Here is a 23,098-nt window from a genome sequence, read left to right on the forward strand (position 1 = left end):
GGCAGAAATGGTGAGAGAAAAAGACAACATGGATAACAAGATGGCTAGGCTCAAAGAGGAAGAGGATGGAATGCGGGAAGAAATAGGAAGGAAGATGGACATCTTAAAGCAGGAAAATTGTGAAATCAAAAGACTTAGAGATGAAATTGACAGTGAAAAGGACCAGCTGAATGCAAAATTGCTTGAGTTGGAGAAAATGCGTGAAGAATTAGAGAGAGAGAAGAAGGAAATGAACAACAGGAAGGATGAAACACTGAAAGAGAAAGATCAGTTGGAAGAGAGGCGAGGTAAGATGAGCAAGGAGAAAGAGGAATTGGATATCAGTCTTGAACTGATGAAAAGACAAAGGGAAGACTTGACGAGCTTGAAGGCTGAAGCAGAAGTACAGACCGAACCTATGGAAACAGACTGGAAGGAAAAGCTCACGAGGGAAAGACAACAACTTGAAGATGTAAAGGAGGAGATACAGAAGGAAAAAGAAGCCTTTGAGAGAAAGAAGGGATTGACCATGAAAGAAAGAGATGAGTTTGATCTGATCAAGTCTGAAACCCAGGGACAATTGGAGGAAATAGAACCAAACAAACAAGACATTCGTGTGGAGAAGGAAAAGCTGGATCAGATCAAAGCTGAGTTAGAAAGACGGTCTGAAGACATCAATCAGCTCATGGATGAGACAAGACGGGAGAGGGGGAAGGTTGAAGAACTGGCTATCCAAACTCAAAAACAAAGAGAAGAAATGGTGGGTTTTATGGAAAAGAACAAACAAAAGCAGAACGAACTGGAACTCATGAATGACAAGATTGAAAGAGAGAAACAAGACATCGAAGACAGTCGGGATGTGCTAACAAAGGAGAGAGAGGAGCTGGAACAAATGAGGAGTGAGATACAGCAACAGAGAGAGGAGACAGAATCTCACATGGAAGACCAAAGGAAAGAGAAAGAACATTTGGAACAAATGACGACGGACATGAAAAAACAGTTGCTAAAGGTGGACAATGACAAGGAAATGATACAAAGCTCCATGTGTGAACTGAGAGTGAAAGAGGCAGAAATGGTGAGAGAAAAAGACAACATGGATAACAAGATGGCTAGGCTCAAAGAGGAAGAGGATGGAATGCGGGAAGAAATAGGAAGGAAGATGGACATCTTAAAGCAGGAAAGTTGTGAAACCAAAAGACTTAGAGATGAAATTGACAGTGAAAAGGACCAGCTGAATGCAAAATTGCTTGAGTTGGAAAAAATGCGTGAAGAACTAGATAGAGAGAAGAAGGAAGTGAAAGACAGGAAGGATGAAACACTGAAAGAGAAAGATCAGTTGGAAGAGAGGCGAGGTAAGATAAGTAAGGAGAAAGAGGAATTGGATATCAGTCTTGAACTGATGAAAAGACAAAGGGAAGACTTGACGAGCTTGAAGGCTGAAGCAGAAGCACAGAACGAGGCTATGGAAAAAGACTGGAAGGAAAAGCTCACGATGGAAAGACAACAACTTGAAGATGTAAAGGAGGAGATACAGAAGGAAAAAGAAGCCTTTGAGAGAAAGAAGGGATTGACCATGAAAGAAAGAGATGAGTTTGATCTGATGAAGTCTGAAACCCAGGGACAATTGGAGGAAATAGAACCAAACAAACAAGACATTCGTGTGGAGAAGGAAAAGCTGGATCAGATCAAAGCTGAGTTAGAAAGACGGTCTGAAGACATCAATCAGCTCATGGATGAGACAAGACGGGAGAGGGGGAAGGTTGAAGAACTGGCTATCCAAACTCAAAAACAAAGAGAAGAAATGGTGGGTTTTATGGAAAAGAACAAACAAAAGCAGAACGAACTGGAACTCATGAATGACAAGATTGAAAGAGAGAAACAAGACATCGAAGACAGTCGGGATGTGCTAACAAAGGAGAGAGAGGAGCTGGAACAAATGAGGAGTGAGATACAGCAACAGAGAGAGGAGACAGAATCTCACATGGAAGACCAAAGGAAAGAGAAAGAACATTTGGAACAAATGACGACGGACATGAAAAAACAGTTGCTAAAGGTGGACAATGACAAGGAAATGATACAAAGCTCAATGGGTGAACTGAGAGTGAAAGAGGCAGAAATGGTGAGAGAAAAAGACAACATGGATAACAAGATGGCTAGGCTCAATGAGGAAGAGGATAGAAAGCGGGAAGAAATAGGAAGGAAAATGGACATCTTAAAGCAGGAAAGTTGTGAAACCAAAAGACTTAGAGATGAAATTGACAGTGAAAAGGACCAGCTGAATGCAAAATTGCTTGAGTTGGAAAAAATGTGTGAAGAACTAGATAGAGAGAAGAAGGAAGTGAAAGACAGGAAGGATGAAACACTGAAAGAGAAAGATCAGTTGGAAGAGAGGCGAGGTAAGATAAGTAAGGAGAAAGGGGAATTGGATATCAGTCTTGAACTGATGAAAAGACAAAGTGAAGACTTGATGAGCTTGAAGGCTGAAGCAGAAGTACAGACCGAGCCTATGGAAACAGACTGGAAGGAAAAGCTCACGAGGGAAAGACAACAACTTGAAGATGTAAAGGAGGAGATACAGAAGGAAAAAGAAGCCTTTGAGAGAAAGAAGGGATTGACCATGAAAGAAAGAGATGAGTTTGATCTGATGAAGTCTGAAACCCAGGGACAATTGGAGGAAATAGAACCAAACAAACAAGACATTCGTGTGGAGAAGGAAAAGCTGGATCAGATCAAAGCTGAGTTAGAAAGACGGTCTGAAGACATCAATCAGCTCATGGATGAGACAAGACGGGAGAGGGGGAAGGTTGAAGAACTGGCTATCCAAACTCAAAAACAAAGAGAAGAAATGGTGGGTTTTATGGAAAAGAACAAACAAAAGCAGAACGAACTGGAACTCATGAATGACAAGATTGAAAGAGAGAAACAAGACATCGAGGACAGTCGGGATGTGCTAACAAAGGAGAGAGAGGAGCTGGAACAAATGAGGAGTGAGATACAGCAACAGAAAGAGGAGACAGAATTTCACATGGAAGACCAAAGGAAAGAGAAAGAACATTTGGAACAAATGACGACAGACATGAAAAAACAGTTGCTAGAGGTGGACAATGACAAGGAAATGATACAAAGTTCAATGGGTGAACTGAGAGTGAAAGAGGCAGAAATGGTGAGAGAAAAAGACAACATGGATAACAAGATGGCTAGGCTCAAAGAGGAAGAGGATGGAATGCGGGAAGAAATAGGAAGGAAGATGGACATCTTAAAGCAGGAAAATTGTGAAATCAAAAGACTTAGAGATGAAATTGACAGTGAAAAGGACCAGCTGAATGCAAAATTGCTTGAGTTGGAGAAAATGCGTGAAGAATTAGAGAGAGAGAAGAAGGAAATGAACAACAGGAAGGATGAAACACTGAAAGAGAAAGATCAGTTGGAAGAGAGGCGAGGTAAGATGAGCAAGGAGAAAGAGGAATTGGATATCAGTCTTGAACTGATGAAAAGACAAAGGGAAGACTTGACGAGCTTGAAGGCTGAAGCAGAAGTACAGACCGAACCTATGGAAACAGACTGGAAGGAAAAGCTCACGAGGGAAAGACAACAACTTGAAGATGTAAAGGAGGAGATACAGAAGGAAAAAGAAGCCTTTGAGAGAAAGAAGGGATTGACCATGAAAGAAAGAGATGAGTTTGATCTGATCAAGTCTGAAACCCAGGGACAATTGGAGGAAATAGAACCAAACAAACAAGACATTCGTGTGGAGAAGGAAAAGCTGGATCAGATCAAAGCTGAGTTAGAAAGACGGTCTGAAGACATCAATCAGCTCATGGATGAGACAAGACGGGAGAGGGGGAAGGTTGAAGAACTGGCTATCCAAACTCAAAAACAAAGAGAAGAAATGGTGGGTTTTATGGAAAAGAACAAACAAAAGCAGAACGAACTGGAACTCATGAATGACAAGATTGAAAGAGAGAAACAAGACATCGAAGACAGTCGGGATGTGCTAACAAAGGAGAGAGAGGAGCTGGAACAAATGAGGAGTGAGATACAGCAACAGAGAGAGGAGACAGAATCTCACATGGAAGACCAAAGGAAAGAGAAAGAACATTTGGAACAAATGACGACGGACATGAAAAAACAGTTGCTAAAGGTGGACAATGACAAGGAAATGATACAAAGCTCCATGTGTGAACTGAGAGTGAAAGAGGCAGAAATGGTGAGAGAAAAAGACAACATGGATAACAAGATGGCTAGGCTCAAAGAGGAAGAGGATGGAATGCGGGAAGAAATAGGAAGGAAGATGGACATCTTAAAGCAGGAAAGTTGTGAAACCAAAAGACTTAGAGATGAAATTGACAGTGAAAAGGACCAGCTGAATGCAAAATTGCTTGAGTTGGAAAAAATGCGTGAAGAACTAGATAGAGAGAAGAAGGAAGTGAAAGACAGGAAGGATGAAACACTGAAAGAGAAAGATCAGTTGGAAGAGAGGCGAGGTAAGATAAGTAAGGAGAAAGAGGAATTGGATATCAGTCTTGAACTGATGAAAAGACAAAGGGAAGACTTGACGAGCTTGAAGGCTGAAGCAGAAGCACAGAACGAGGCTATGGAAAAAGACTGGAAGGAAAAGCTCACGATGGAAAGACAACAACTTGAAGATGTAAAGGAGGAGATACAGAAGGAAAAAGAAGCCTTTGAGATAAATAAGGGATTGACCATGAAAGAAAGAGATGAGTTTGATCTGATGAAGTCTGAAACACAGGGACAATTGGAGGAAATAGAACAAAACAAACAAGACATTCGTGTGGAGAAGGAAAAGCTGGATCAGATCAAAGCTGAGTTAGAAAGACGGTCTGAAGACATCAATCAGCTCATGGATGAGACAAGACGGGAGATGGGGAAGGTTGAAGAACTGGCTATCCAAACTCAAAAACAAAGAGAAGAAATGGTGGGTTTTATGGAAAAGAACAAACAAAAGCAGAACGAACTGGAACTCATGAATGACAAGATTGAAAGAGAGAAACAAGACATCGAAGACAGTCGGGATGTGCTAACAAAGGAGAGAGAGGAGCTGGAACAAATGAGGAGTGAGATACAGCAACAGAGAGAGGAGACAGAATCTCACATGGAAGACCAAAGGAAAGAGAAAGAACATTTGGAACAAATGACGACGGACATGAAAAAACAGTTGCTAAAGGTGGACAATGACAAGGAAATGATACAAAGCTCAATGTGTGAACTGAGAGTGAAAGAGGCAGAAATGGTGAGAGAAAAAGACAACATGGATAACAAGATGGCTAGGCTCAAAGAGGAAGAGGATGGAATGCGGGAAGAAATAGGAAGGAAGATGGACATCTTAAAGCAGGAAAGTTGTGAAACCAAAAGACTTAGAGATGAAATTGACAGTGAAAAGGACCAGCTGAATGCAAAATTGCTTGAGTTGGAAAAAATGCGTGAAGAACTAGATCGAGAGAAGAAGGAAGTGAAAGACAGGAAGGATGAAACACTGAAAGAGAAAGATCAGTTGGAAGAGAGGCGAGGTAAGATAAGTAAGGAGAAAGAGGAATTGGATATCAGTCTTGAACTGATGAAAAGACAAAGGGAAGACTTGACGAGCTTGAAGGCTGAAGCAGAAGCACAGAACGAGGCTATGGAAAAAGACTGGAAGGAAAAGCTCACGATGGAAAGACAACAACTTGAAGATGTAAAGGAGGAGATACAGAAGGAAAAAGAAGCCTTTGAGATAAATAAGGGATTGACCATGAAAGAAAGAGATGAGTTTGATCTGATGAAGTCTGAAACACAGGGACAATTGGAGGAAATAGAACAAAACAAACAAGACATTCGTGTGGAGAAGGAAAAGCTGGATCAGATCAAAGCTGAGTTAGAAAGACGGTCTGAAGACATCAATCAGCTCATGGATGAGACAAGACGGGAGATGGGGAAGGTTGAAGAACTGGCTATCCAAACTCAAAAACAAAGAGAAGAAATGGTGGGTTTTATGGAAAAGAACAAACAAAAGCAGAACGAACTGGAACTCATGAATGACAAGATTGAAAGAGAGAAACAAGACATCGAAGACAGTCGGGATGTGCTAACAAAGGAGAGAGAGGAGCTGGAACAAATGAGGAGTGAGATACAGCAACAGAGAGAGGATACAGAATCTCACATGGAAGACCAAAGGAAAGAGAAAGAACATTTGGAACAAATGACGACGGACATGAAAAAACAGTTGCTAAAGGTGGACAATGACAAGGAAATGATACAAAGCTCCATGTGTGAACTGAGAGTGAAAGAGGCAGAAATGGTGAGAGAAAAAGACAACATGGATAACAAGATGGCTAGGCTCAAAGAGGAAGAGGATGGAATGCGGGAAGAAATAGGAAGGAAGATGGACATCTTAAAGCAGGAAAGTTGTGAAACCAAAAGACTTAGAGATGAAATTGACAGTGAAAAGGACCAGCTGAATGCAAAATTGCTTGAGTTGGAAAAAATGCGTGAAGAACTAGATAGAGAGAAGAAGGAAGTGAAAGACAGGAAGGATGAAACACTGAAAGAGAAAGATCAGTTGGAAGAGAGGCGAGGTAAGATAAGTAAGGAGAAAGAGGAATTGGATATCAGTCTTGAACTGATGAAAAGACAAAGGGAAGACTTGACGAGCTTGAAGGCTGAAGCAGAAGCACAGAACGAGGCTATGGAAAAAGACTGGAAGGAAAAGCTCACGATGGAAAGACAACAACTTGAAGATGTAAAGGAGGAGATACAGAAGGAAAAAGAAGCCTTTGAGATAAATAAGGGATTGACCATGAAAGAAAGAGATGAGTTTGATCTGATGAAGTCTGAAACACAGGGACAATTGGAGGAAATAGAACAAAACAAACAAGACATTCGTGTGGAGAAGGAAAAGCTGGATCAGATCAAAGCTGAGTTAGAAAGACGGTCTGAAGACATCAATCAGCTCATGGATGAGACAAGACGGGAGATGGGGAAGGTTGAAGAACTGGCTATCCAAACTCAAAAACAAAGAGAAGAAATGGTGGGTTTTATGGAAAAGAACAAACAAAAGCAGAACGAACTGGAACTCATGAATGACAAGATTGAAAGAGAGAAACAAGACATCGAAGACAGTCGGGATGTGCTAACAAAGGAGAGAGAGGAGCTGGAACAAATGAGGAGTGAGATACAGCAACAGAGAGAGGAGACAGAATCTCACATGGAAGACCAAAGGAAAGAGAAAGAACATTTGGAACAAATGACGACGGACATGAAAAAACAGTTGCTAAAGGTGGACAATGACAAGGAAATGATACAAAGCTCCATGTGTGAACTGAGAGTGAAAGAGGCAGAAATGGTGAGAGAAAAAGACAACATGGATAACAAGATGGCTAGGCTCAAAGAGGAAGAGGATGGAATGCGGGAAGAAATAGGAAGGAAGATGGACATCTTAAAGCAGGAAAGTTGTGAAACCAAAAGACTTAGAGATGAAATTGACAGTGAAAAGGACCAGCTGAATGCAAAATTGCTTGAGTTGGAAAAAATGCGTGAAGAACTAGATAGAGAGAAGAAGGAAGTGAAAGACAGGAAGGATGAAACACTGAAAGAGAAAGATCAGTTGGAAGAGAGGCGAGGTAAGATAAGTAAGGAGAAAGAGGAATTGGATATCAGTCTTGAACTGATGAAAAGACAAAGGGAAGACTTGACGAGCTTGAAGGCTGAAGCAGAAGTACAGACCGAACCTATGGAAACAGACTGGAAGGAAAAGCTCACGAGGGAAAGACAACAACTTGAAGATGTAAAGGAGGAGATACAGAAGGAAAAAGAAGCCTTTGAGATAAATAAGGGATTGACCATGAAAGAAAGAGATGAGTTTGATCTGATGAAGTCTGAAACACAGGGACAATTGGAGGAAATAGAACAAAACAAACAAGACATTCGTGTGGAGAAGGAAAAGCTGGATCAGATCAAAGCTGAGTTAGAAAGACGGTCTGAAGACATCAATCAGCTCATGGATGAGACAAGACGGGAGATGGGGAAGGTTGAAGAACTGGCTATCCAAACTCAAAAAGAAAGAGAAGAAATGGTGGGTTTTATGGAAAAGAACAAACAAAAGCAGAACGAACTGGAACTCATGAATGACAAGATTGAAAGAGAGAAACAAGACATCGAAGACAGTCGGGATGTGCTAACAAAGGAGAGAGAGGAGCTGGAACAAATGAGGAGTGAGATACAGCAACAGAGAGAGGAGACAGAATCTCACATGGAAGACCAAAGGAAAGAGAAAGAACATTTGGAACAAATGACGACGGACATGAAAAAACAGTTGCTAAAGGTGGACAATGACAAGGAAATGATACAAAGCTCAATGTGTGAACTGAGAGTGAAAGAGGCAGAAATGGTGAGAGAAAAAGACAACATGGATAACAAGATGGCTAGGCTCAAAGAGGAAGAGGATGGAATGCGGGAAGAAATAGGAAGGAAGATGGACATCTTAAAGCAGGAAAGTTGTGAAACCAAAAGACTTAGAGATGAAATTGACAGTGAAAAGGACCAGCTGAATGCAAAATTGCTTGAGTTGGAAAAAATGCGTGAAGAACTAGATAGAGAGAAGAAGGAAGTGAAAGACAGGAAGGATGAAACACTGAAAGAGAAAGATCAGTTGGAAGAGAGGCGAGGTAAGATAAGTAAGGAGAAAGAGGAATTGGATATCAGTCTTGAACTGATGAAAAGACAAAGGGAAGACTTGACGAGCTTGAAGGCTGAAGCAGAAGTACAGACCGAACCTATGGAAACAGACTGGAAGGAAAAGCTCACGAGGGAAAGACAACAACTTGAAGATGTAAAGGAGGAGATACAGAAGGAAAAAGAAGCCTTTGAGAGAAAGAAGGGATTGACCATGAAAGAAAGAGATGAGTTTGATCTGATGAAGTCTGAAACACAGGGACAATTGGAGGAAATAGAACAAAACAAACAAGACATTTGTGTGGAGAAGGAAAAGCTGGATCAGATCAAAGCTGAGTTAGAAAGACGGTCTGAAGACATCAATCAGCTCATGGATGAGACAAGACGGGAGAGGGGGAAGGTTGAAGAACTGGCTATCCAAACTCAAAAACAAAGAGAAGAAATGGTGGGTTTTATGGAAAAGAACAAACAAAAGCAGAACGAACTGGAACTCATGAATGACAAGATTGAAAGAGAGAAACAAGACATCGAAGACAGTCGGGATGTGCTAACAAAGGAGAGAGAGGAGCTGGAACAAATGAGGAGTGAGATACAGCAACAGAAAGAGGAGACAGAATTTCACATGGAAGACCAAAGGAAAGAGAAAGAACATTTGGAACAAATGACGACAGACATGAAAAAACAGTTGCTAGAGGTGGACAATGACAAGGAAATGATACAAAGTTCAATGGGTGAACTGAGAGTGAAAGAGGCAGAAATGGTGAGAGAAAAAGACAACATGGATAACAAGATGGCTAGGCTCAAAGAGGAAGAGGATGGAATGCGGGAAGAAATAGGAAGGAAGATGGACATCTTAAAGCAGGAAAATTGTGAAATCAAAAGACTTAGAGATGAAATTGACAGTGAAAAGGACCAGCTGAATGCAAAATTGCTTGAGTTGGAGAAAATGCGTGAAGAACTAGAAAGAGAGAAGAAGGAAGTGAACAACATGAAGGATGAAACACTGAAAGAGAAAGATCAGTTGGAAGAGAGGCGAGGTAAGATGAGCAAGGAGAAAGAGGAATTGGGTATCAGTCTTGAACTGATGAAAAGACAAAGGGAAGACTTGACGAGCTTGAAGGCTGAAGCAGAAGCACAGAACGAGGCTATGGAAAAAGACTGGAAGGAAAAGCTCACGATGGAAAGACAACAATTTGAAGATGTAAAGGAGGAGATACAGAAGGAAAAAGAAGCCTTTGAGATAAATAAGGGATTGACCATGAAAGAAAGAGATGAGTTTGATCTGATGAAGTCTGAAACACAGGGACAATTGGAGGAAATAGAACAAAACAAACAAGACATTCGTGTGGAGAAGGAAAAGCTGGATCAGATCAAAGCTGAGTTAGAAAGACGGTCTGAAGACATCAATCAGCTCATGGATGAGACAAGACGGGAGAGGGGGAAGGTTGAAGAACTGGCTATCCAAACTCAAAAACAAAGAGAAGAAATGGTGGGTTTTATGGAAAAGAACAAACAAAAGCAGAACAAACTGGAACTCATGAATGACAAGATTGAAAGAGAGAAACAAGACATCGAAGACAGTCGGGATGTGCTAACAAAGGAGAGAGAGGAGCTGGAACAAATGAGGAGTGAGATACAGCAACAGAGAGAGGAGACAGAATCTCACATGGAAGACCAAAGGAAAGAGAAAGAACATTTGGAACAAATGACGACGGACATGAAAAAACAGTTGCTAAAGGTGGACAATGACAAGGAAATGATACAAAGCTCAATGTGTGAACTGAGAGTGAAAGAGGCAGAAATGGTGAGAGAAAAAGACAACATGGATAACAAGATGGCTAGGCTCAATGAGGAAGAGGATAGAAAGCGGGAAGAAATAGGAAGGAAAATGGACATCTTAAAGCAGGAAAGTTGTGAAATCACAAGACTTAGAGATGAAATTGACAGTGAAAAGGACCAGCTGAATGCAAAATTGCTTGAGTTGGAAAAAATGCGTGAAGAACTAGATAGAGAGAAGAAGGAAGTGAAAGACAGGAAGGATGAAACACTGAAAGAGAAAGATCAGTTGGAAGAGAGGCGAGGTAAGATAAGTAAGGAGAAAGGGGAATTGGATATCAGTCTTGAACTGATGAAAAGACAAAGTGAAGACTTGACGAGCTTGAAGGCTGAAGCAGAAGTACAGACCGAGCCTATGGAAACAGACTGGAAGGAAAAGCTCACGAGGGAAAGACAACAACTTGAAGATGTAAAGGAGGAGATACTGAAGGAAAAAGAAGCCTTTGAGAGAAAGAAGGGATTGACCATGAAAGAAAGAGATGAGTTTGATCTGATGAAGTCTGAAACCCAGGGACAATTGGAGGAAATAGAACCAAACAAACAAGACATTCGTGTGGAGAAGGAAAAGCTGGATCAGATCAAAGCTGAGTTAGAAAGACGGTCTGAAGACATCAATCAGCTCATGGATGAGACAAGACGGGAGAGGGGGAAGGTTGAAGAACTGGCTATCCAAACTCAAAAACAAAGAGAAGAAATGGTGGGTTTTATGGAAAAGAACAAACAAAAGCAGAACGAACTGGAACTCATGAATGACAAGATTGAAAGAGAGAAACAAGACATCGAAGACAGTCGGGATGTGCTAACAAAGGAGAGAGAGGAGCTGGAACAAATGAGGAGTGAGATACAGCAACAGAGAGAGGAGACAGAATCTCACATGGAAGACCAAAGGAAAGAGAAAGAACATTTGGAACAAATGACGACGGACATGAAAAAACAGTTGCTAAAGGTGGACAATGACAAGGAAATGATACAAAGCTCAATGTGTGAACTGAGAGTGAAAGAGGCAGAAATGGTGAGAGAAAAAGACAACATGGATAACAAGATGGCTAGGCTCAATGAGGAAGAGGATAGAAAGCGGGAAGAAATAGGAAGGAAAATGGACATCTTAAAGCAGGAAAGTTGTGAAATCACAAGACTTAGAGATGAAATTGACAGTGAAAAGGACCAGCTGAATGCAAAATTGCTTGAGTTGGAGAAAATGCGTGAAGAACTAGAAAGAGAGAAGAAGGAAGTGAACAACAGGAAGGATGAAACACTGAAAGAGAAAGATCAGTTGGAAGAGAGGCGAGGTAAGATGAGCAAGGAGAAAGAGGAATTGGATATCAGTCTTGAACTGATGAAAAGACAAAGGGAAGACTTGACGAGCTTGAAGGCTGAAGCAGAAGCACAGAACGAGGCTATGGAAAAAGACTGGAAGGAAAAGCTCACGATGGAAAGACAACAACTTGAAGATGTAAAGGAGGAGATACATAAGGAAAAAGAAGCCTTTGAGATAAATAAGGGATTGACCATGAAAGAAAGAGATGAGTTTGATCTGATGAAGTCTGAAACACAGGGACAATTGGAGGAAATAGAACAAAACAAACAAGACATTCGTGTGGAGAAGGAAAAGCTGGATCAGATCAAAGCTGAGTTAGAAAGACGGTCTGAAGACATCAATCAGCTCATGGATGAGACAAGACGGGAGAGGGGGAAGGTTGAAGAACTGGCTATCCAAACTCAAAAACAAAGAGAAGAAATGGTGGGTTTTATGGAAAAGAACAAACAAAAGCAGAACGAACTGGAACTCATGAATGACAAGATTGAAAGAGAGAAACAAGACATCGAAGACAGTCGGGATGTGCTAACAAAGGAGAGAGAGGAGCTGGAACAAATGAGGAGTGAGATACAGCAACAGAGAGAGGAGACAGAATCTCACATGGAAGACCAAAGGAAAGAGAAAGAACATTTGGAACAAATGACGACGGACATGAAAAAACAGTTGCTAAAGGTGGACAATGACAAGGAAATGATACAAAGCTCAATGTGTGAACTGAGAGTGAAAGAGGCAGAAATGGTGAGAGAAAAAGACAACATGGATAACAAGATGGCTAGGCTCAAAGAGGAAGAGGATGGAATGCGGGAAGAAATAGGAAGGAAGATGGACATCTTAAAGCAGGAAAGTTGTGAAACCAAAAGACTTAGAGATGAAATTGACAGTGAAAAGGACCAGCTGAATGCAAAATTGCTTGAGTTGGAAAAAATGCGTGAAGAACTAGATAGAGAGAAGAAGGAAGTGAAAGACAGGAAGGATGAAACACTGAAAGAGAAAGATCAGTTGGAAGAGAGGCGAGGTAAGATAAGTAAGGAGAAAGAGGAATTGGATATCAGTCTTGAACTGATGAAAAGACAAAGGGAAGACTTGACGAGCTTGAAGGCTGAAGCAGAAGTACAGACCGAACCTATGGAAACAGACTGGAAGGAAAAGCTCACGAGGGAAAGACAACAACTTGAAGATGTAAAGGAGGAGATACAGAAGGAAAAAGAAGCCTTTGAGAGAAAGAAGGGATTGACCATGAAAGAAAGAGATGAGTTTGATCTGATGAAGTCTGAAACCCAGGGACAATTGGAGGAAATAGAACAAAACAAACAAGACATTTGTGTGGAGAAGGAAAAGCTGGATCAGATCAAAGCTGAGTTAGAAAGACGATCTGAAGACATCAATCAGCTCATGGATGAGACAAGACGGGAGAGGGGGAAGGTTGAAGAACTGGCTATCCAAACTCAAAAACAAAGAGAAGAAATGGTGGGTTTTATGGAAGAGAACAAACAAAAGCAGAACGAACTGGAACTCATGAATGACAAGATTGAAAGAGAGAAACAAGACATCGAAGACAGTCGGGATGTGCTAACAAAGGAGAGAGAAGAGCTGGAACAAATGAGGAGTGAGATACAGCAACAGAGAGAGGAGACAGAATTTCACATGGAAGACCAAAGGAAAGAGAAAGAACATTTGGAACAAATGACGACAGACATGAAAAAACAGTTGCTAGAGGTGGACAATGACAAGGAAATGATACAAAGTTCAATGGGTGAACTGAGAGTGAAAGAGGCAGAAATGGTGAGAGAAAAAGACAACATGGATAACAAGATGGCTAGGCTCAAAGAGGAAGAGGATGGAATGCGGGAAGAAATAGGAAGGAAGATGGACATCTTAAAGCAGGAAAATTGTGAAATCAAAAGACTTAGAGATGAAATTGACAGTGAAAAGGACCAGCTGAATGCAAAATTGCTTGAGTTGGAGAAAATGCATGAAGAACTAGAAAGAGAGAAGAAGGAAGTGAACAACAGGAAGGATGAAACACTGAAAGAGAAAGATCAGTTGGAAGAGAGGCGAGGTAAGATGAGCAAGGAGAAAGAGGAATTGGATATCAGTCTTGAACTGATGAAAAGACAAAGGGAAGACTTGACGAGCTTGAAGGCTGAAGCAGAAGCACAGAACGAGGCTATGGAAAAAGACTGGAAGGAAAAGCTCACGATGGAAAGACAACAACTTGAAGATGTAAAGGAGGAGATACATAAGGAAAAAGAAGCCTTTGAGATAAATAAGGGATTGACCATGAAAGAAAGAGATGAGTTTGATCTGATGAAGTCTGAAACACAGGGACAATTGGAGGAAATAGAACAAAACAAACAAGACATTCGTGTGGAGAAGGAAAAGCTGGATCAGATCAAAGCTGAGTTAGAAAGACGGTCTGAAGACATCAATCAGCTCATGGATGAGACAAGACGGGAGAGGGGGAAGGTTGAAGAACTGGCTATCCAAACTCAAAAACAAAGAGAAGAAATGGTGGGTTTTATGGAAAAGAACAAACAAAAGCAGAACGAACTGGAACTCATGAATGACAAGATTGAAAGAGAGAAACAAGACATCGAAGACAGTCGGGATGTGCTAACAAAGGAGAGAGAGGAGCTGGAACAAATGAGGAGTGAGATACAGCAACAGAGAGAGGAGACAGAATCTCACATGGAAGACCAAAGGAAAGAGAAAGAACATTTGGAACAAATGACGACGGACATGAAAAAACAGTTGCTAAAGGTGGACAATGACAAGGAAATGATACAAAGCTCAATGTGTGAACTGAGAGTGAAAGAGGCAGAAATGGTGAGAGAAAAAGACAACATGGATAACAAGATGGCTAGGCTCAATGAGGAAGAGGATAGAAAGCGGGAAGAAATAGGAAGGAAAATGGACATCTTAAAGCAGGAAAGTTGTGAAATCACAAGACTTAGAGATGAAATTGACAGTGAAAAGGACCAGCTGAATGCAAAATTGCTTGAGTTGGAGAAAATGCGTGAAGAACTAGAAAGAGAGAAGAAGGAAGTGAACAACAGGAAGGATGAAACACTGAAAGAGAAAGATCAGTTGGAAGAGAGGCGAGGTAAGATAAGTAAGGAGAAAGAGGAATTGGATATCAGTCTTGAACTGATGAAAAGACAAAGGGAAGACTTGACGAGCTTGAAGGCTGAAGCAGAAGTACAGACCGAACCTATGGAAACAGACTGGAAGGAAAAGCTCACGAGGGAAAGACAACAACTTGAAGATGTAAAGGAGGAGATACAGAAGGAAAAAGAAGCCTTTGAGAGAAAGAAGGGATTGACCATGAAAGAAAGAGATGAGTTTGATCTGATGAAGTCTGAAACACAGGGACAATTGGAGGAAATAGAACAAAACAAACAAGACATTCGTGTGGAGAAGGAAAAGCTGGATCAGATCAAAGCTGAGTTAGAAAGACGGTCTGAAGACATCAATCAGCTCATGGATGAGACAAGACGGGAGAGGGGGAAGGTTGAAGAACTGGCTATCCAAACTCAAAAACAAAGAGAAGAAATGGTGGGTTTTATGGAAAAGAACAAACAAAAGCAGAACGAACTGGAACTCATGAATGACAAGATTGAAAGAGAGAAACAAGACATCGAAGACAGTCGGGATGTGCTAACAAAGGAGAGAGAGGAGCTGGAACAAATGAGGAGTGAGATACAGCAACAGAGAGAGGAGACAGAATCTCACATGGAAGACCAAAGGAAAGAGAAAGAACATTTGGAACAAATGACGACGGACATGAAAAAACAGTTGCTAGAGGTGAACAATGACAAGGAAATGATACAAAGCTCAATGGGTGAACTGAGAGTGAAAGAGGCAGAAATGGCGAGAGAAATAGACAACATGGATAACAAGATGGCTAGGCTCAAAGAGGAAGACGATGGAATGCGGGAAGAAATAGGAAGGAAGATGGACATCTTAAAGCAGGAAAGTTGTGAAATCAAAAGACTTAGAGATGAAATTGACAGTGAAAAGGACCAGCTGAATGCAAAATTGCTTGAGTTGGAGAAAATGCGTGAAGAACTAGAAAGAGAGAAGAAGGAAGTGAACAACAGGAAGGATGAAACACTGAAAGAGATAGATCAGTTGGAAGAGAGGCGAGGTAAGATGAGCAAGGAGAAAGAGGAATTTGATATCAGTCTTGAACTGATGAAAAGACAAAGTGAAGACTTGACGAGCTTGAACGCTGAAGCAGAAGTACAGACCGAGGCTATGGAAAAAGACTGGAAGGAAAAGCTCACGAGGGAAAGACAACAACTTGAAGATGTAAAGGAGGAGATACAGAAGGAAAAAGAAGCCTTTGAGAGAAAGAAGGGATTGACCATGAAAGAACGAGATGAGTTTGATCTGATGAAGTCTGAAACCCAGAGACAATTGGAGGAAATAGAACAAATCCAGAAAGAAAGGGAGGAAATGAAAAGTGTTATTGAAGATATCAAGAGAGCAAAAGCTAATCAGGAAGTGATGGAATCTGAGATTGTGACAAAGAAACGAGAAACAGATAATATCATGGAAATGATCTCAAAAGAAAAAGACAACATGGACAAAATTAAGATTGAAGTGGAAAGAGAGAGTAACGAATTTGAGATCACCAAGGGCAAGATGGTGACGGAGATGGATGAGCTGGGACAGAGAAAAGCTGAGATCGAGAATGATAAATATGAAGCAGAAATGTTGATGGCTGAACTGAAAGAGGAAGAGCAAAGAATGAGGGAAGAAATTTGCAAGATGAAAGACAGTCTCGAGCAGATCAAAGCTGAAATACAACCACAGAGAGAAGACATTGAAAGCAAGATGGAGGAGCTGAATGTCCAAAAGGCTGAGATGGAAAGTGTTATGACAGATATCGACAGACAAAAAAAGGACATGCAAAACCAAAGACAGCAAATTGAACAAGACAAACAAAAGATGATCAAGGAAAAGGATGATCTGGAAAGGATTAAGATGGAGATTGCTGAATTGAAGGAGGAACACCAAAGAATGAGGGAGGATATCAGGAAGATGAAAGAAAACCTAGACACTGAAATACAGCTGAAGAGAGATGGTATTGAAAGTAAAATGGAAGAGTTGGATGTCAAAAAGAGAGAGCTGGAAAACATGTGGACCGATATTTACAGAGAAAAGGAGGAACTACAAAACCAGAGAAAGGAAATAGAAGAAGACAAACAAAATATACTAGATGAAAAGGGTGGGCTGGAACACATCAAGGCTGATTTACAAATGAAGAGCAGAAAGGAGAATGTTGAGGGCATGGCTGTCCAATTCCAGATGGAAAAGGAGGAAATTGAAAGTGTCATGGTAGAACCCGAGATAAGAAGACAAGTACTGGAATTTACAAAAGTGGAGGTAGAGAAGGAAGAAACGGAGAACATCAAGGACATTGTATTAAAGGATCAGAAATATCTGGAACAAATGAAGATTGAGATGGAAAGAGAAAGAGAAGAAATTGATAATACCAAGATCAAGATAGCAATCGATATGGAAAGGCTGGAAGCGACAAAAGTTGTAATAGAGAGACAACTGAAAGAAGAACAACGACAAATGAGGGAGGATATCGAGAAGATGAAAGACAACCAAGAGCAGTTGAATGCTGAAATACAATTACAGCGAGAGGACATTGCAGCCCAAATGGCTGAGTTAAATGTCAAAAAAGCAGAGTTGGAAAACATTCAAGCTGATCTAGACAGACAGAAAGTAGAACATGATGACATGAGAAAATACATATTTGTGGGAAAGAATCCACTGGACGAGAGGAATGCTGCCTTGCAAAAACAAAGGGAGGAGATGGATAAAATCATGGAACCAACAGCTGTGATAAAGGCTGAAGCACAAACACAGACAGAGCCCATGGAAGACAGCTTGGAGGAACAGCTCAAAGGGGACATGGAAGAAGTTGAAGGTCATGACATAGACAAAGAGAAAGAGGACCTGGAACAAACCAACAGGCTGGCAATGATAGAGAGGGATGAGTTGGAATCCATGAAGTCTGAAATAGGAAAAGAAAGACAGGAAATAGAGGAGAACAATCAAAAGATACAGGATGAGAAGGCTGAGATTGAAAAGATCAAGAATGATTTACAGAAACTGTCAGATAATCTAGACAACCTCGTGGAAGAGACAAAGAGGGAAAAGGAGAATGTTAAGGACAGGGCTGCTCAAATCCAGAAGGGTCAGGAGGGAATTGAACGTGTTATTGAGGATATCAAGACAAAGAGCCCTGAACTGGAAATGTTGAAAGCTGAGATAAAGACAGAGAAACAAGAAACATTCAACCTGAAGGACATGACATCAAAGGAGAAACGTAACTTGGAACAAATTAAAGTGAAGATGGAGAAAGAAATACAAGAACTGGAGAACACCAAGGAAACGACAGAAATTGATATTAGTCGGCTGGAACAAAGAAGAGTTGAGTTAGAAGGAGAAGAAGATGGAGTGAAAAATCGGATGGCTTCACTGACAGAGGAAGAGCAGAGTATGAAAGAGAATATTGGGAAGATGAAAGAAAATTTAGAGCAGATTAATGCTGAAATACAAGTACAGAGAGATGACATTGCAACACAAATGGAAGAGTTAAATGTCAAGAAAGAAGAGCTGGAAAACATTCAAATGGACATCGACAGACAAATAGAACAGATGGGCAAAACACAAAATGCTATAATCATGGAAAAGAATGAACTGGAAGAGAAGCTTGCTGGCGTGCAAAAACAAACAGAGGAGGTGGAAGCCATCATTGAAATGACAAAGAGGGAGAGGGAGGATGTGGCGAGGATAAAGGCTGAAACAGAGGAACAGAAAGATCAAATGGAAGACAACCTGATGGAAACTCTGAAACACGACAGAGAAGAACTTGAACGCCTAAAAGAAACAGAAAGAAAGGAGGAAACTAAGGACATTAAAAAGAAGACAGGGAGGGAGACGGAGGGGTTAGAACGGGTTAACATAGAGTCCCAGAGAGCGCTGGAAGATCTGGAGAACGTTGTGGAGGAAACCATGGAGAACGAGGGTGCAGAGGAAATGGCTATCCAAATACAAAAGCAAATGGAGGACAATGTGAGAATCATTGAGGAGATGGAGCAAGAGAAGGCATATTTAGAGCTGATGAACATTAAGATGCAAAGTGAGAGAGAAGAAATAGACTCTAACAAGGCCATGATTGAAAGGGAGAAGGATGACCTGCAACAAATGAAGTCTATGATTACGCGGCAGAGATGCGAAATTGAACAAATTACCGCCGTCTTAAGGGACGAGAGGGACACTCTTGAGCAATTTAAGACTGATATGGAAAGACAGCGACAGGAGATGATGAACAATATGGACTTGGTGGAAAGAGAGAGAGATGAACTGGGAAAGACGAGGTCGGAGATGGATGAGTTGGAACACATGGCAGCTGAAATAGAAAGACCGAAGGAGAAGATTGACAAAAGAAAGGGTGCAGCAATGATGGAGGCGCCTCTGCTGGAGGAAAGAGAAGACAGCGTTCAGAAACAGAGTGATGAAGTTGTCTTCATCTCAGACACAACACAGACAGAAAAAATAAAGGATGAACCCGAACAAAGCACGGTTGAGACACTTCAGACACAGGACGAAACGATGGACTCAGTCAAGAAGGACAGAGATGATCTAGAACAAATGAGAGCAACAGATGAAAGGCTCCCAAAGAGAGATCATTTGGAGAAAATCCGTCAGGAGGCTCAGGCAGAAAAGGAGGAGATTGAGAAGATTAAGCACAGAGTTCATGAGATGAAAGAACATCTAGAGGGAAGACTAGCAGTGATTCAGAGACACGAGTTGGTACAGAGAACAAGGATACAAAGAGAGAAAGAAGAGCTAAAGAAGATGAAGGAAGAGTTGGAGAGAGACAGCCAAGCTCGGCAAACAGAGTGGGACAGAGGTAGGAGGAAACTTCAGGAGAAGGACCAGGAGCTTGAGATGCTAAAGGTGGAGATGTTCCGAGAGATCGAGAGACTGCAGGTTCATATGGAAAAAGAGATGGAAACACTGGAGACAAGTGACAAAGGTGTCCAAACCTCAGACGTGGTATTAATCATAGAAGAAGAGAGAATGTGGTTGATGGAGGACTCAACGACAGAGGAGTACAGTATGCTGGCAGAAATAAGTCAAGAAACAGAGCAAACCACAGTGGATATGACATTCGCCAGTTCATCACTGGAGCTCCAGGGTCAATCAGAGGAGCACACAGTGATAGAGGATGCTCAGATGAGCGTAGTAAGAGCAGAGGCTTCTCCATTCAGCAGGTTGCTACGGTGGCTTTGGCGCTACTGCTGTGGCTGCTGCCGCTGTTGTGACTGCTGCGGAAGGGAGTGTGAAGAAGAAGAGGAGGAGAACATAGTATAGTCCCAACTATATCAGTGGGGCTTAAAATAAATAAATTTGCTATGTAAAGGCTGTGTGGGAAAAAATCTGGTTCAGTAATATGAATTGTGAAACAACACCATCAGTTATCATTCATTCAGTTACATCACGTATGATCTCTATTCTACAACGCCCAAGTGATAAGAAATCATGTCGAGATGATGATATGCAACAACCTGATTTATATGCGGTGTTGTAAGGGTTGTGCAGTATTGCAGTGCTATGTATTTACAATGATGGTCAACTAAGTTTGCACTGAATATTAGATCTAGAGAGAGCAACATGTCGTTTTATTTATTTGTTATATTTATTATAAAACATGTATTTATTATATCTCTTTACAGCTTTTGTTAAAGGTGCACTGGATACTGAATGGACTCTTATCACGATTTGTCGTCATAATTTGTCAAAACAAGTTATTTTATACTTTTAGTTTTCTTATTTTTATACACACGGAAGTTGCAGTAAACAAAGCGCTATTCTATCATTTTCTCAGGGACAGCTGTTGTTCTTTAAGCCAGTATTTTGTAAGTGTAAAAGCCTTGTAAATTCATTTATAAGCGTGTCATTCTAATGTATTTAATTTGGTTATTTCTGCATCTCTTTCTCTATACATCCACAATTACAACAAACATGTGCTATTATGTTCTCAGATGGGATGAATTCACAGTGCAGTAATGGATACTAGCAGTGACTGAAGAAGTACAAAATACACTTGATTCTTTTGATATGAGCAATGGTTCCCTTCAGGAACTTCAGTGGGGTCTGGGATTCACTCAGTCAGTCCTAATTGAAAAGCATTTACATTGCAAGGTTGGGTCAATAATCAGCAATGACAGTAACCCAGACACAGAGGGTTAGGTTGGCCTCAGCAGACCTAAACCATTGTTGTCGGGGGGCAACTGAAAGGGGACACTAATAAAGTAGTCATTACCCAGGAAATTGCTTATAACCTGTTATAACCTGTTCCTTGTCGTGAATGGCAAGGAAAGTTACTCAAAGTTGGCACAGGAACTTGGCAGTTCACTCTTGCCCCACGACAGTGGTCTATGAGAGCTGAGTTTGAAGTTTTGCGAAAACTTCATGTCATGTCAAAAGAATCAATGCACTATGGGCCGGTTTCCTGGACCTAAAAGGATACTCTATGGAGACTATCCATACTTTAGTTTTTTAGTTCAGGAATAGGTTTAACTAAATGAAGAATAAGAATAATGTTGAATAATGTTGACCCAAAGGCTGATGGTGGCGATAGAGGAATAAAAAGCAATTCTCACTCACAATTTGACAGACACTATTAAAAGTGCGAGAATACGCCAATACAAAAAGTACGTTTCTGACATTGGATGGAACATTCATATTCCTGTGGAAAAGCACAGCTGCAATGCCTGGGAAATCGACCAATCACTCATGTACCTGGATACTATTTACCATTGTTGTCAAATTACTGTTTGCCTGTAACCCAATAAAGACACCATTAATAAATGTGTTCTGTTTCTTTCGTCAATCCCTCATACTGGTCTCTCACATCATCATAGCTTATCTGTTAATTTATGCTTCGCATTATCAAATGTAATAAGCACCCCCATGTCTGGAAAAAGGACTAACAATTGCATCGGTGGCAAGAATGCATCTGTGGTAGGCTATCTCCTAGCCTACATATTATATTTTGAGAGATTTGCAGGCAGTGGTTAACTATATGTGCCTGGTTAACTACAATGCAGTGCTGCAAACAAATGCCATTTCCTGAGTTTCTGAACTCACCTCACTCCTCTGGGGTACAGGTCGACTTTTGTTGACACAACTCAAAGGCAAAAAGAAAAAGGACATTCGAGAAGGCGAAGGAAAAACTATTATATAGCTAAATGTCTCAAGAAACATTACGTTTACCTTTCTGATGCCGTTACAGTAGTAGATCAATTCATTCATGTCATTAGGCTACACTTAAGTGACAGACTCCTTTCAAACAGACTCGATCATTTCAATCCCTGAAACATTGATGTTATATGGCTTGTCCTGTTCACTTAGCGTGGTAACTACCACTTAACTACCCAAATACACACATTTCTTAGTCTGCAACATAGAAATAGAGGACTCAACTTTATATCGGTGCCATTATAGCATCTGTGATAGCATGGGCAGCGGCCATTGAGGCTACAACCCATAGGAAGTCCCAAACAATTGGCTACTTTAAAAGGGGTGGAAGCCCTCAATGGCCCTTTGGGCCACTAGAGGCCTCTATCATTCTCTATGGTCTGCACTGCAGAAGTCTGCACAAGAGACGTACACATGCACGCTTTGGATGTCCCCAATTTCTTGAACGATGTGATGCACAGTTCACAGACCAGAATATTACTACCATAACCATTCCACAAAAACACTCAACTCAAATGCACTGTTGTTATTTGCATCATTTATTCCACACATACAGGTGTCTTGGAAAAATAAAATAACCTGAGGGACAGGCAGTCACTCAACATGTTTTAGCCAGTCAAATTAACAGACACAAAGATGAGATGACAAAGTGACCAAACACATTGAGACAAAATGACAGATCAAAATGAGTCACAACTGTAAAAATTCTAACAAAGACAAAGTACAACTCAGGAGAACATATGAGGAGACACTTTATCCAACCTTGTCCCACATGGAATTAGGTGATAGGATGGGACTAGAAGGCAAAAAAGGGATGGAAGACAAAGAAAAGAGAAAGGAACAGAGAAAATACAAAATGTAGCCCACTAGTACAAGTGAAAAGTAAACAACAGATGTGTTGGGTCAAGGAAGATGACATGAGGAAAGATGTCATAAGAGACAAATTAAGGAGTAAGAGACATTCATTAAATAGCGGAACAATCAATACAGATTTTTTTATTCTCCAAT

General features: G+C 40.9%; 1 protein-coding gene across 1 annotated transcript in view; it reads left to right on the forward strand.

Annotated features, from left to right (window-relative positions):
• LOC139391750 (titin homolog) overlaps positions 1–21,700 on the forward strand; it is a 56,176-nt gene extending 34,476 nt beyond the window's left edge. The window contains exon 5 of the mRNA XM_071139259.1: positions 1–21,700. This exon is cut by the window's left edge and continues 21,677 nt beyond it. Coding sequence (XP_070995360.1) covers positions 1–20,200 — 20,200 coding nt within the window. The 3' untranslated portion in view covers positions 20,201–21,700.
• Positions 21,701–23,098: the final 1,398 nt, after the last annotated feature.

This window comes from Oncorhynchus clarkii, chromosome 32 (assembly GCF_045791955.1).
Source record: "Oncorhynchus clarkii lewisi isolate Uvic-CL-2024 chromosome 32, UVic_Ocla_1.0, whole genome shotgun sequence".
NCBI classification, from domain to species: domain Eukaryota; kingdom Metazoa; phylum Chordata; class Actinopteri; order Salmoniformes; family Salmonidae; genus Oncorhynchus; species Oncorhynchus clarkii.